The sequence below is a fragment of the Anabas testudineus genome, chromosome 17 (assembly GCF_900324465.2).
Source record: "Anabas testudineus chromosome 17, fAnaTes1.2, whole genome shotgun sequence".
In the NCBI taxonomy this organism is placed as follows: Eukaryota; Metazoa; Chordata; class Actinopteri; order Anabantiformes; family Anabantidae; genus Anabas; species Anabas testudineus.
In genome coordinates this window covers 1,371,705-1,385,052 of record NC_046626.1, presented here as the reverse complement: position 1 = coordinate 1,385,052, position 13,348 = coordinate 1,371,705, and the positions used below count along the sequence as shown (strand labels likewise).

The following is a 13,348-nucleotide window of genomic DNA, read 5'->3' as shown; positions in this document are numbered from 1 at the left end:
TTCTAGTGTTGTGGTTGTTGAATCAGCCCATGACATAAAAACCATAAAGAGATGTTCAGTTTTACTTTTGCATTCGCATGCTGGGTAATTGATTTCTTGCTTCACCCATTCATCCATTTACCTCTATTAATTGTGAACTTTCGGATTTGTTAATCAGTTGGACTGATTAATTTTTTATGTCCTAGTTCACATATATTCATTATTCTGCTCATTCTTTCCATCCACCATTACTCCTCCTTTCATCCTTAACTATCCCATCCTCCTTTTTGGAAAAACCCATTAATCATACATCTAATAATCCATCCAACCATGAAACTCTCCATCCATCTTTGCATCTTGATTCCAGGGCTTTAGCTGAATCTCCCAACCCCCTCCCTCCAGTTCCCCCCTTCCCTCTCTTCAGTGCCTAGAAGACAGAATGCCATGGCACAACGATGGGAGGCCTCCCTACTAGCCAATCAGAAGAAGGAGTGAGCAGCGACAAAGCTCGACTGTCAGCTATTTGAAAGCCAAAATGAAGTCACCTTGTCCAGAAACCCGCTCCAGCCTGTCTGACAAAGTGTTTGTCAAAAGTACAGGTTGTTTTCTGTGGGATGCCACATGCCAAGAGGACTTGTTTTCAGAGATTAAGATAATTTGCTTAGTTTGGGTTTCCATTATGGTTTAGTGCACCTGTAGGTAATCCCAGTCCTAGAGAGCTACAGCTCTGGATCAGGTGTGTTTAGCGAAGTAGAAGCTGTAAGTGGAGGGATAAGAAAACAAGCAGGGCTAGGGCTCTCTAGGACTGGGGTTGCCTACCCGTGGTGTACTGAAGACTGTTTACCCGTCACAATCTGGTATCTATTATTCTCCTTTAACATTTAATATTTCCAGCACCTTCATTTCTAGATGTTACTGACTTATGGCACTAATATGATACTATGTGTTGCTAGATTTTTATTACTGTGCCTGACTATAACACAAATGAACTACTTTAAAAGCAATACCACAAGGAAGCATTGCAGAAATGTGAGAAGGTTCTCACACACACACAAAGAGTTTTGTTCTTTTCATATGAGAATTCATTCATTTTAAAGGTGCCAACCCAGACTTTGAAAATCACTGCCTTGGTGAAATGTTCTAATGAGCCATTCCTCATTAGACTAGACCGTGTTACGTTGGATGAACAGTGCTAGTTGCTAAGCGAGTAGCCTTTGGGTCACATTTGCACCACACTCTAGCTTTTGCTTGGAGGAAGATGGTGGTGGAGCTCACAATGCAGTTATGTGGGTAGAACGAATAGAACAAATATAATGTAGATATTTTTCTTTTTGTAGATTTTAATCTGAAAACTTTGACGCATGTGTAAAACCATTTGAAAAACAGTGTAACTTTAATCAGCTGGCCCCCCCTACTGTAGAACATTTGATCAGCTCTGCTACACCACCGTTTGTCAAGGCAGCACTCCAAGCTTCTGAAGAATTGTGGTCAAGATGGTAACAAACATGTTTGATGCAAAAATTAATGCAGAATGAGTTTTGGGTCAGCTGCGTGGACCCAAGACCTGGAACCTGAGTCAGATCAGGTCTAAATTATAGTCCGTCTAATCAAGTTTGGTTTGTGGTTGGTTAGGTTTGTTGAAAATGAGGTGAAAAGTGAAGAGCGCGGGAAAAGAGAACTTGAGGTGGAACAAGTTCATGGAAAATAAGCATAATGAGCATAAATTCGCATTGGATCTGGCTGTGCTTCAGTCCTTGTCGGGTGGAGTCTCTCTTTCCTATAAATAAATGTATTCACAGTGGATTTGAGTTGACTTTCCACGTGTGCTTCTGGGGCAAAACCTTGGTGTACAATGAAAACGTTTCACCTTGGTCAAAAAACCAGGCTTATTCTGAGGGCCAATGTAGCCTAATTCATTATGGACTAAAAGAAAATCAATAAAATGGAAACAGTGTCTCCATCTTACACACGGTAGCTGCTAGCAGCCTACAGCTAAGATTGAATTGCTATCGAGCTAACAGCTAATATCTGTACAGTTGTTAACATCAAACACTCATAGGGGCAAAATAAACCCATTCATTTACAACACATTTAAATGTAGATAGATGTGATTTTATTATTTATATTTATTACCATACCAATACTCTACGTGTGGCCCTGCTGTCGAGGCTCAAACAAGCAGACACACGATAATCACACTGCAGAAGGTGGAGTGAGGATTTCTACACATTTCTAGGTCCTGTTTGTAGGTAAAAAGAGAGATTTCTTGTATTGTATTTTTGCTGCATATAGGCTATTTATGAATTCAGCGATGAACTTCACCTCTTTCTAACTGAAAGAGGAAGTCTGCCGGCTTTTTTGAAGGAGATGCCGTTTGTGTGTGCACTGTGTTGATGAGTGTATGCCAATCCACCCTGCATCCATCTATTATGATTTGGATCTCACTGTAGTTTGGTTTCTAGCTACAGCATGAACTGAACTTGGCTTGACTGTGTAATAAATGTGCATTCAGATCAACTCAGAAATGCGATTTTTAAAATAATATAAGTGAAGTGCTAACACCAGGTTGGCCATTAAACTAACCAAGGTAATGAACAAGCTACATCAGAGCTGTGACACACTGTGCAAACTGAAGCTGAATCTATACAGATGATGTAGCCCGTATTTCGACTTTCTGCTTTAAGTGTTATTTTAAAGTCTATTTTAATAGAATACTACTTACTGCTTTTATATGACCAGTGTCATTTCAATGACTTTGCAAGAGTGAGATGATAGCACAAGGATACACATTCTCTTCTGTTCATGCTGTTACGGGATCACTTAGGGCCAATATGGAGACTAGGAATTATGACAGTGTACAATAACCTTTACTCTGCATGAGTATTGAATTAAGCCTTTAAAGCTGATTGTATATTATGAGTGTGTGAGTGAAGAGTGGGGCAGGTTTGAAGTTGAGCATGTCATTATGTTACTGTGTTTCTATTGATATTCTATATAATACCACGTATTACACACTACTGTACGCTCAGTGTTTGCCCTGCAGTTGACTTGTTGTCAGGCTGTTGTATCCACAGCCACACTTCAACTGTTTTAGTTTTAGTGCAGTTTATGGCAGCAACTCTCTTAACTATTTAAATTACTTTATTATTATTTTGGTTCTGTTTATTTCCTAGTTTATTTGCCTCATGTAATTTATTATTGCCAAATTGAAGGTCTGGTGGTGACATCTTAAATAAAGTGTGTGACTCCTGAAACCAACTGTATGTGTGTGTGTGTGTGTGTGTGTGTGTGTGTGTGTGTGTGTGTGTTCATGTTGTGTTTATTAAAAATAAGTTATATATTCGGTTTGCTGTGATAACTTTGTTTTTTAATGGAATTGTTTCTCTGCACCAATCATACAAATGACCAGGTTTTTTTTAATTTAGTTAAATCTGGCCATCCTCCAGTATAAACAAAGCTAATGTGGTTTGGTCATATCAGTCACATGATGATGGTGATGTCACAATTCATTCAACCATGCTCTGCTTGCCCTGTTACTGCAATCCCAATGTCAGGCTCCCAAGCTGAGATATGGCCTATGTGTGCTTTTTAGATGACTAGGTCGCCACTGCATCCTGTGTTTTTAACACCTTAACTGTTTGAGTGTGGGAAAAAGAAGACATTGGATTGGTATCAGGTTGTGGTACCAGGATTGGGCATGAAAAAGTGGTGTCGAGCCATCCCTGGTACATACAAAACGATTTCCCTTTACTCTCATTCACAGTGTCTGTTTTGTCAAGACAAGGCCCTGCCTCTCCCTCTTGTTCTGCAGCACCCTGTGTTTCCTGCCACCTGATACTTCACCTCCCTTCTTGTTCACATGTGCCTCGTTCCCTAATCACCTGCCTAGTATATATACTAGACTGATCGAATTTTAATCTGAAATAAGTCATTGTTATTATGAATAGGAAATGAGAAATATTTCTATTAATTCTATTAATATTTAAAAGCAAGGTGTATTCATAGTTTTTATAACATTAACATTATCCATATAACCTCCACCCAGTTGTTTCTTTGCTGTTACTGTTTTTAATATGAGTAAATGTATTGTTATCATATCTTATTAGAAAGGTTTATTTACCCTGTGAAACCTTTAATATTAATATAGTTGAACATGACTATACAGCTTCAATGTGAAATAACACATTTAATACAAATGAAAAGTTCCTCAATTCATTGAACTCAGAGTTTAGACTCTGATTACGACGTTTGTGGTGGCTAAGGTCAGCGAATCAGAGCCAAGTTTACAGCATAAGGACTGTGTTCACCTACTGCCACTATGAAGTTATGTAGGGTGACTTTCAGGGTACATTTGAAAAGCCATAGCAGCTTCTAGGTCTACTCTGTCAGATGATGCTGTCAGGCTGTGTACGACCCCAACAAGCTCCATCACAGGGTGAGGCAGCTTATGTGTAGTCTGACAGGCAAAGCCCAGGGCCATTCAAGTCCAGGGTGCACATGCTGCTGTTTTATTGCCCTCCTCATCTGGATAGTGACAGCTAGACAGAATTAGGACACTGCTCTGAGAGAATAGAAATCCTATTTTGAAAAGTGTGGGGGATGTGTCAGCCCCGTCTGCAGCAGAAATGATGCCCATAGGTTTACCAGAAGTTCAGTGGGTGTGTTTTTTCTTTTTGTTACCTAAAGAAACCGATCAACAACATCTCAGACAGAAAGTCTTAATTTGCAAACGAACATTTGTAATTTATTAAGTCACACAACAGGAAGATATTTTGGCATTACACAGATCTTATGATGCGCTGGGACACGGGCGTGTCACTGGTTGCCAGGAGCCAACAGCAGACAATGTATGAAACATGAATACTTTTATAGTGGTACAGCACACACAGCTGTAACTGAGCTTTAACTCTTGTTTTTAGACACACATTAATGTTGAGGACATCACAAACACATCTAACAAAAGCTCCACCGAGCCAAGTCAACAATGTGTTTCAAATGAAAAATGAGCCACAGGAGCTGATTTTACAAAGAGAGAATTAGCAGTGAAACTCCCACACAGTCTTAAAGCTGACTCTGATGCTTTGTCAAGCTGAGCAGAGACAGTGAATGACGGAGAAATGGAGAACAAGTCAACTAGTGAAGCTCTGAGGCTGTTCATGAAGTGCCTAATCCACAGTGGAGGCCGAGCAGCAGCTGATGATCTGGTGAGGAAGAAACAAACTGGATTGAATCATGTCCTTCACTCTTCATCTGTACCTGACGCACACACACGCACACACATATGTTAATACACACATACACAGTTCCTTTTTATTTTTCTGTAGACTGAAAATATTCAGGTTTGATATCAAAAGATGAATATGAGACAAAAGTTCAACAGTTCAGCTTTTATTTCCAGGTGTTCACATCTGGACCTGATAACTTAGAAGATAGCACCTTTAGTTTGAACCCACCATTTTTAATGTGAGCTAAAGTATTAGAACATGTGACTGACAGGTGTGTTCTGTTGTCCAGCTGTGTCCTATTACATTTATTATTCAATAACAATAAATATCACTGAATGTCTACGCTCAGATTTGAGTTTTGTCTGTTCAGACTGCATTTATAGTTAAGAGATGTAACCAACATAAAAAACAGACAGCTGTCTGTGGGTGAAAAACAAGCAACAGTGAACCTCAGAGAACCTCCGAAGTACAGAGGTTATACCAGAAGATGCAAACCACTCACTAGCCAGAAGAATGGTATCTATATCTATAGAATCTGCCAAAATGGACAGAGATTAGTTTTATGGAGTGATGAGACAAAGATGAACCTTTACCAAAGTAATGGAAAAACTAAAGTTTGAAGAAAGAAACAATCTGCTCATGATCCCATAAAATACAAGTTCATCTGTGAAACACGGTGGAGGTAACGTTATGATTTGGGCTGCAGGGCTTCTTCTGAGACAGGCTCAATAATCTTTACTGATTACAGCAGACTTAAACCATATAGAGCATGAATTTTACCTGCTAAAGAGGAGACTAAAGGGAGTAACCACCCAAAACACACAACTGAAAGAGGCTGCAGTAAAAGTGTGGGAAAGCAAAGGATTAGCTGCTAAATATGAAGTTTGATTTATTTTAAGTCCATCTACTCCAATACTTTGAAACATTGTACTGTATCATCAAGATGATTTGAGATCAATTGTTAAACTTTACATAGTAAATGAATTACAATGAGACTGTGGGTCTGTGAATATACCAATTTTTTACAGCAAGTAAGTTTATTTAGGCATGTAGATCCAGCTGAGGTAAGCAGGTCTGAAGGCAGACATGACAAAGATGGCAGCTTAAAGTTTCAGTGATAACTGTTATCATAGTTTAATGAACTATTGTCACATCAACTATTAGATAGAATAATGAAACTGCACACAGATTGGGACTGACAGCAGTTGACAAAACAGATGACGTTTTCTCAGATGTTGTAGAACAAGTGAGTTGAAACTCTTCTGTCAGCTATATAACTATATATAGTTATTGTTACACACAATTTATGTCCGTACAGTTATGTTCAAGAAAACTTCTAGTAACAAGTGGGAGTCCCGCAGATGTGTGTTGATGTTACCTTCAGTATATTAGCAGTAGCTGACTTTCATTTCAGGTGCTAGAGTGTGTGTGACTTGTGGTAACAGTAACAGTGCTGTCACAGTACTCAGTGATAAATGAATGTTGGCTGTCTGCCAGAGCTAATGATACAGGCCCAGTCATTGATGTCAATGTCACTAAACCTGATCACGCTACCCTTGTTTCAGGAAGTCAGCATGGATCTGTGGGGGACAAACATGCTTCACATGGCACCGGATTAATGTCACACACTGTCACAAAGTGTTGTGTTGCCACGACAGACAGACCCACACAGACACATAACGAGCTGTTAGCATTAATCAGTAACAAAGGTTTATTAGCATCACCATTAGATGGTTCTTTACATGCTCTGCACTTGACATAGTATGGACACACACACAAACATGAACAGTACAATATAAAAATGTGACATGTTTAAAAAAACAACAAAAAATGCAATGTGATCTTTCAAACACAGTCTAAACACATATCTACTGTGAGACACCGGTGGGAAAGGAAGTTGTCTGGTTGGTTGACACCAGCAGAGGGAGCTACAAGCTCACAGGAATCCAGCTCTCGTTACTGCGCGCCATGACAACGTGACAAGACAACGCGTTATTTCAGTAGCTGCTGTTTCTGCAGTAAGATTACAGTCTGATAATATTCATTACCCTTGTATAAACTGAAATTACAACCAGTCAATGTGAAATGAGTCTAAAGTTTCAATTTTGATATCATTCCCTGGTAATTTGACCACAAAAACACAGGATGTGAAACCAGTTAGAATTTTTAATACAATTAACTGCAAATATGTGCATGAAGATAATATTTCAGCCAATAACTGTGAAAAAGAAAAATGTAGCACTCATTGCACTGGGGGTGTAACAGTCTAGATCTGAAGGAGCTACTTAGAACCTCCACAGTGTGATGCAGGGGGTGGGAGGGGTTATCCACAATGGATGTCAGTTTTGCCAACATCCCTGTGTCTGCCACCTCCTCGATGGAATCGAGTGGGCAGCCCAGGACAGAGCCCACTTGTTAAGACAAGTTGTGTTAACCAACTTGTTAAGTCTTTTCCTGTCTCTGTCCGTCCGGCATATGACAGCATAGAGGACTGCAGAATTTTATTACACTCGAGGCTAAATCCCCAGGTAATGCTTTCAAAATTAAAAACTTACTTGGCCCTAATTGGTTGCAATTTCATTTAAACTATGAAACAGTTACTGGGTAATTATTATGCATTTAGTAGGTTGTTATTTACAATGTTGTCCATCCTTTTTATGTATGATATACAGCATAAATGAGTCTTTAATAATAATAATAATAATAATAATAATAATAATAATAATAATAATAATAATAATAATAATAATAATGAATACTTTATTGATCCCCTTGGGGAAATTGTAGGTGGACAGCTGCTAGACAGTATGTCAGCGCTACACTACAGGGTTTCGGTGTCTTGTCCAAGGACACCTCAGCAAGTAGCCAGGAGGAACCGGGAATCGAACCAATCACCCTGGGGTTCGTAGGCGTAGCATCATTAACTGTTCTTTCTGTCACCTGGAGGCAGAACAACTACTCTACAAGCTGCCAGATTTAATCTTCCAAATGTGAGATGGTGTATTGTACGTATGTAGTCCACCTGTTTTGTGTGGACTACAAAATGGATCTCTTTAGATGTTAATGTTGCACTGTCTGTGTCTGCTGTATGGTACTGGGTTACTAGTGTGGAGCAGCTTTGTCACAGCTTGTTTACCAAAGCAGTGACAAAGAAGCACATAGTTAAATGTTACATGCAATCAGTAAGTACACACCTATACACTCACAGATTAGTTTGTTGTGTCAGCAGACAGTACAGCATGGTTTAGGTTTTTTCACCTTTCTGATACCTGGTTCCATCTGATTCTCTGTCCGTCTGTCTCCAAATCCCTCCACACATTCCAACTTTTCACTGGCTGCCCTTCCTGTTGAATAGCTACTAACACCTGGCTGGGCGTGACTCTTCTTCTTCACGTTGCTGTCCTCTCCATTTTGTTCGTCATCCTCAATGATCACCAGCTCGGCCTTCAGGGAGCCCACAAACTCCTGGCTCTGCCCACTGTCATCCTGTGCTGCCTGAAAGCCCATGAAGATGGCTGTGATGGGCTCAGTGGTATCCAAGGGGTTGAGGATGGTGTAAGGGGTGTCATCTTTGAAAAGGGGGGAGGGCACTCTATCAGAGGAGGTGGGGCTATGGTACAGCGCAGTGTTCTCTGTTTGAGAGTGCGGGCTGTAGCAGTAACGTTCTTCTTCATCAACATTGATGTAATCACCAGGCTGTGGCTGGTAGGCTCTGAATACTTTCTGGCGATGGGGACTGGGAGGAGAACAGCCACTGGGTCGCCCTCCATTTCCCCTTCCATTGCTTCTGATGAAGCCGCTGGTGTGGTGGCTTGCAGAACCATCTTCCTGAACACTGTGACAGTTTCTTACCAGGGAAGAACTGTGGAGAGCATCCGCTTTGTCGCCATAGAGAAGTATTCCACGTTTGTGATGACCCTCCCTCAGGCTGTTGTGGTAGTTTCTTCCCTCCTGCCTACTGTAATGGCTTTCCTGGTGACAGTAGTGAAGCTCACTCTGTGCCCTGTGGCTTGAGTCTTTCTCTGCTGTGTTGTTACCGAGCACATAGTTAACATATTGTGCTCTGCGGTTTCTGACCTCACAGCCCTCCACTCTGTCTCCATCATCTTGGCGGTGGTATAAATAATGCCCTTCTCTGATGGGGTTTTGATGGTGGTTTACTTGGCGATGCACTGTGGCACTTCTCAGTAACTCTTCCACCTCAGTTGCTGACAGCTCAGAAATACAACTCAGGTCACGTGAGCCCTGAAAGTAGAAGTGGATATGGATCATTTTTAACATTATTACCATAGTGAGAGCTCAAAAGCTAAATCACAGATTTGTGAGGATTATATTCGAGTCTAATCTAACGTTTGATTATCCTGTTATTAATGCACTTGTTGCTATCACAGTTATTCATATGCTGTGACTTTATATAATAATTATCATTAGTGAGAATTATTAGTGATTATACCTGTTGTGAATTCAGACCATAAACACACTTCCTGCCATCATCGTAAACCTCGTGCCCATTGTCCAGGTTTAACTCTGCAGGGGGAACAGTTGCAGTAGACAGTACTGTACTCTTTCCAGTCAGTGGGTTTTTAGTCACATTGATCTCCATGGCAAACAGAGCTAAGACACAGAAGCAAGACACATGCTATGTTAATGTCACTTTATATTTATACCAAATCTAAGTATACAGTGCAATTAAATCAGTCTAGGTTGGTTTCATGATAATCAGCCACTACTGCAGTAACTCCTTATATCCATATGCACAGATTAGCTAATAATAAGTATATCCCGGTTCAGGTTTTTGGAGTATCCCTACCTTCGTCAGTCCTTTGGCACCATGACTACCAAATCAATAAACCTGCACTATAACTTTCTTCACAGATCTGTCCGTTTACAGCTCACTGTTTCACAAGGAACAGAAGATGAATTACTTTGTAAAAATAACTCACTCTTTCTTGGTATGTTTGTCTCGCAGTCATTATTGGCTGATGAATAAAAGGATTCGGGGCTCAGCGCGGTGACCTGTAAAGCTTCCATAGTGACAGAAAATAAATCAGTTAATCTGGATCCATCTTTGATGTGGGTTCTATCTAGAAAATGATGACTTACCAGGAACAAAGTTGACCTGCGCCTCCTGGAAAAGAAATGCAGATCAGTAAGAACAGCATTATGATAGTACATATACACAACTGTGTGTGTGTTTGTTCATACACCTTAATTATTTCCTCTGGACTCTTCTCTACAGCCTTTAGTCTGTTCAGGATGAGGCTCTCCTTGGTGGAAACTATAGATTCCTCTCGCTCCAGATACAGAATCTCCATTTCTATGCTGATGGTTTGGAGGAGGTTAGAAACATGTCCAACAGGTCATCCTGGTATCTATGAGTGTGTTGGCTTGTGTTCTGTACCTATGGATTTTGAGCTGCAGTGTCTTTATCTGCTGTTGGTCAGACAGAAGGCTCTGTTGCTTTCGGGACTTCGCTGCATTTTGGGAAACTGAGTCCTGCAGCAGCCACTGCTCACGCAGTGCTTTTTTCTGATGGTTTCAAAGGAGGACATGGAGAGACAGAAGGACATGGAGAGATCAACAGGCTGACCAGTAATAACAAATAGACCCCACAGATAGAGTTATTATTATAGGTTTTTCTGTGATTCCTATGAATAGAGATAAATAGAGATAATACACATTTAACAACATGATTTGTAATAGAACTGTAATAGAAGTTAGTGTGGTGAACCTTAAGATGCTGTAGTTTGAGTTTCTCTTGGTCCAGTTCCAGTTTCTTTAGTCTAATGTGTTCCTGAATGCGATGCTTCTCCTAATACATCAAGCACAAAGAGTTAATTTAAATAAAAGGGTTTTTAACTGTTTCCAAACCTGGAGATGACAGACATTAACAGAGCAGTGCAGATATAGGCAACAAAATTGGCAAAAAAATTCTTGTACGGCTAAACTTCACTGTGTTTCCTGTGACAAGACAGTAAAGCATTACAGTGATGGCCTGGAACCTCTCCTTCAGGAGGTCTGACTCCTCCATGTTGCTGTGGGACAAACAGAGAGAAAGAGAGAGAGAGAAAGAGAAAGAAAGTAATGAGAACAGAGCACAAGAAGAATTAACAGACAGACCCTCAGTCAGACTACTGTGACAAAATGGACATTAATAACAGCCTGTACAACACAGAGCCAAACAAATGATAGCAGTACTATATATGTGGTCATTGAATGTGGATCTGAATTCAAATTTCCTTCACTACAGAATTGTATTGGTCTTAATGTATAATATAGTACAGATCTTTAGTGTTATATTTCATTCTACACAACAATAACTGCAAGCATTGCAATACAGTTTCAATGGATTTAACCATTATTTAACCAACGTATTTATCCATCCATTAACTTACCAGCTTGTCCTCTCAAAGGTTACAGGGGTGCTGGAGCCTTTCCCAGCTATCATTGGGCAAGAGTACATCCAACCATTCCCCCCTTGGGGCAATTTCAAGTGACCAATTAACCTAGCTTCTATATACCTCCTACATCCTCAACCTTGATCATATTCAATCTAACATAAACTTAGTGAAGAAGAGCTCAGCTTCATTTAAGAGAATGGACACACTCCCAAGTCATAAGATAATAAGATAAGATATATAAAATAAACTATTACACTAGTCTGTGCATTCAAGTTGTGCTACATGTATGCCAAATTAGTTGTTACACAATCGAAAACATTTGAGATGATCAAAAATCATAAAGATTCATATGACATATTAAGGAAGATAAGATCATATGAATTTGTCATCATAACTCATATACACCAATACACACTATGTGAAATTCTTTGGCGTTTTCCTCCTGCTTCAGTCAGTGTAGGTGTAGGTGTTTTGGCTGTCACTCTTGTGCAACTCTAACTAACCTGCTGTTGTGACCTCAGCCTTAGGTGTCCGTCCTCATTTTGTCCATGTATCAAGCCAAGTGACAGCTGACTGACAGGACCCCCTGATTTACTTTACTCTTTACTCTACTTTAACTACAGCTGCCTTGTGAAGTTTCCCCTTTCTGCCAACTCTCCCAGACTGACTGTCTGACCTGTGGAGTCTCTGTGTTCTGATAACAGCCTTACATCATCTTTTAGCCCATATCTTTCTACTAGCATGTTTAATATTATTATAATTTGTAGTAAATTAGGTTTTATGTGCACAGTAAATATTTATTTTTCATTGTGAATTTTTGTGATCACAGTGTTGTTATTGTAAAAAAAAGTGTAACACCTGCTACATGGAGTACATCTGTGACTTCTGATTCAGAAATACTGCACTCTGGTTTTTTTTATACAGTGGCAAGAAAAAGTATTTTAACCTTTTGAAATTTTATGGTTTTCTGCATGAATGTATCATAAAACATGGTCAGATCTTGATTTAAGTCAAGAGTATTAACAAATATAATGTGCTACAATTTTTGATCTTTCGTGTCTTTCATGCCCGCACGCCCCTGGCAGCAATAAACTCAACCAGGCACTTCCTGTAACTGGGGATCAGACCTGCACATCGTACAGGAGGAATTTTAGCTCGTTCTTACTTCAGAACTGCTTTGGCTCTGTCATATTCTTTGGAATGTGTCGTTCCACAGCATCTCTATTGGTTTGAGGTCTGGGCTCCTACTTGGCAACTCCAAAAGTCCCATTTTGTTTTTCTGAAACTACTCTGTTGTAGACTTGCTTTGGTGTTTTGGGTCATTGTCCTGTAGCATCACTCAACTTTAGTTTAAGCTGACGTACATACATTCTCACATTATCCTGAAGAATTTTTTGATACACTTGTGACCAATCAGTGCAAGCTGCCCAGATGCATCAAAGCAGGCCCAAATCATGTTTGTGTCAATTGGGATGATGTTTTCATGATGATATGCAGTGTCCTTTTTACACCAGATATAGTGCTGTGTGTTCTTTTAAAATAGTTAAATCGATCTTTCTTAGAAGTGTTTGAGGTCATTACATTCACATATGTTTCAACTGCCAAAAAGGGGTGAGGTTATTGCTGCCAAGGGGGAGGTCAAGCAGCTATTAATTCCAAGGGTTCACATACATTCTGATCTTCACTCTCTATGAGGATTTTATGGTTGTTCTCAATAAAGACATGAAAGATCAGATTTTTTTG

At 39.9% G+C, this 13,348-nt stretch overlaps 2 protein-coding genes across 2 annotated transcripts in view; one reads left to right on the top strand and one right to left on the bottom strand.

Moving 5' to 3' along the window:
* Nucleotides 1-474, top strand: part of frrs1a (ferric-chelate reductase 1a) — a 9,116-nt gene extending 8,642 nt beyond the window's left edge. The window contains exon 16 of the mRNA XM_026374598.1: nt 382-474. Coding sequence (XP_026230383.1) covers nt 382-474 — 93 coding nt within the window. The remainder of the gene's footprint in view (nt 1-381) is intronic.
* Nucleotides 475-8,426: 7,952 nt separating this feature from the next.
* LOC113172418 (palmdelphin-like) lies at nt 8,427-11,025 on the bottom strand. The gene is given in 7 exon segments (XM_026375379.1): nt 8,427-9,449; nt 9,658-9,818; nt 10,148-10,228; nt 10,308-10,332; nt 10,412-10,526; nt 10,606-10,733; nt 10,936-11,025. Coding segments are annotated over 7 exon segments (1,623 nt in total).
* Nucleotides 11,026-13,348: the final 2,323 nt, after the last annotated feature.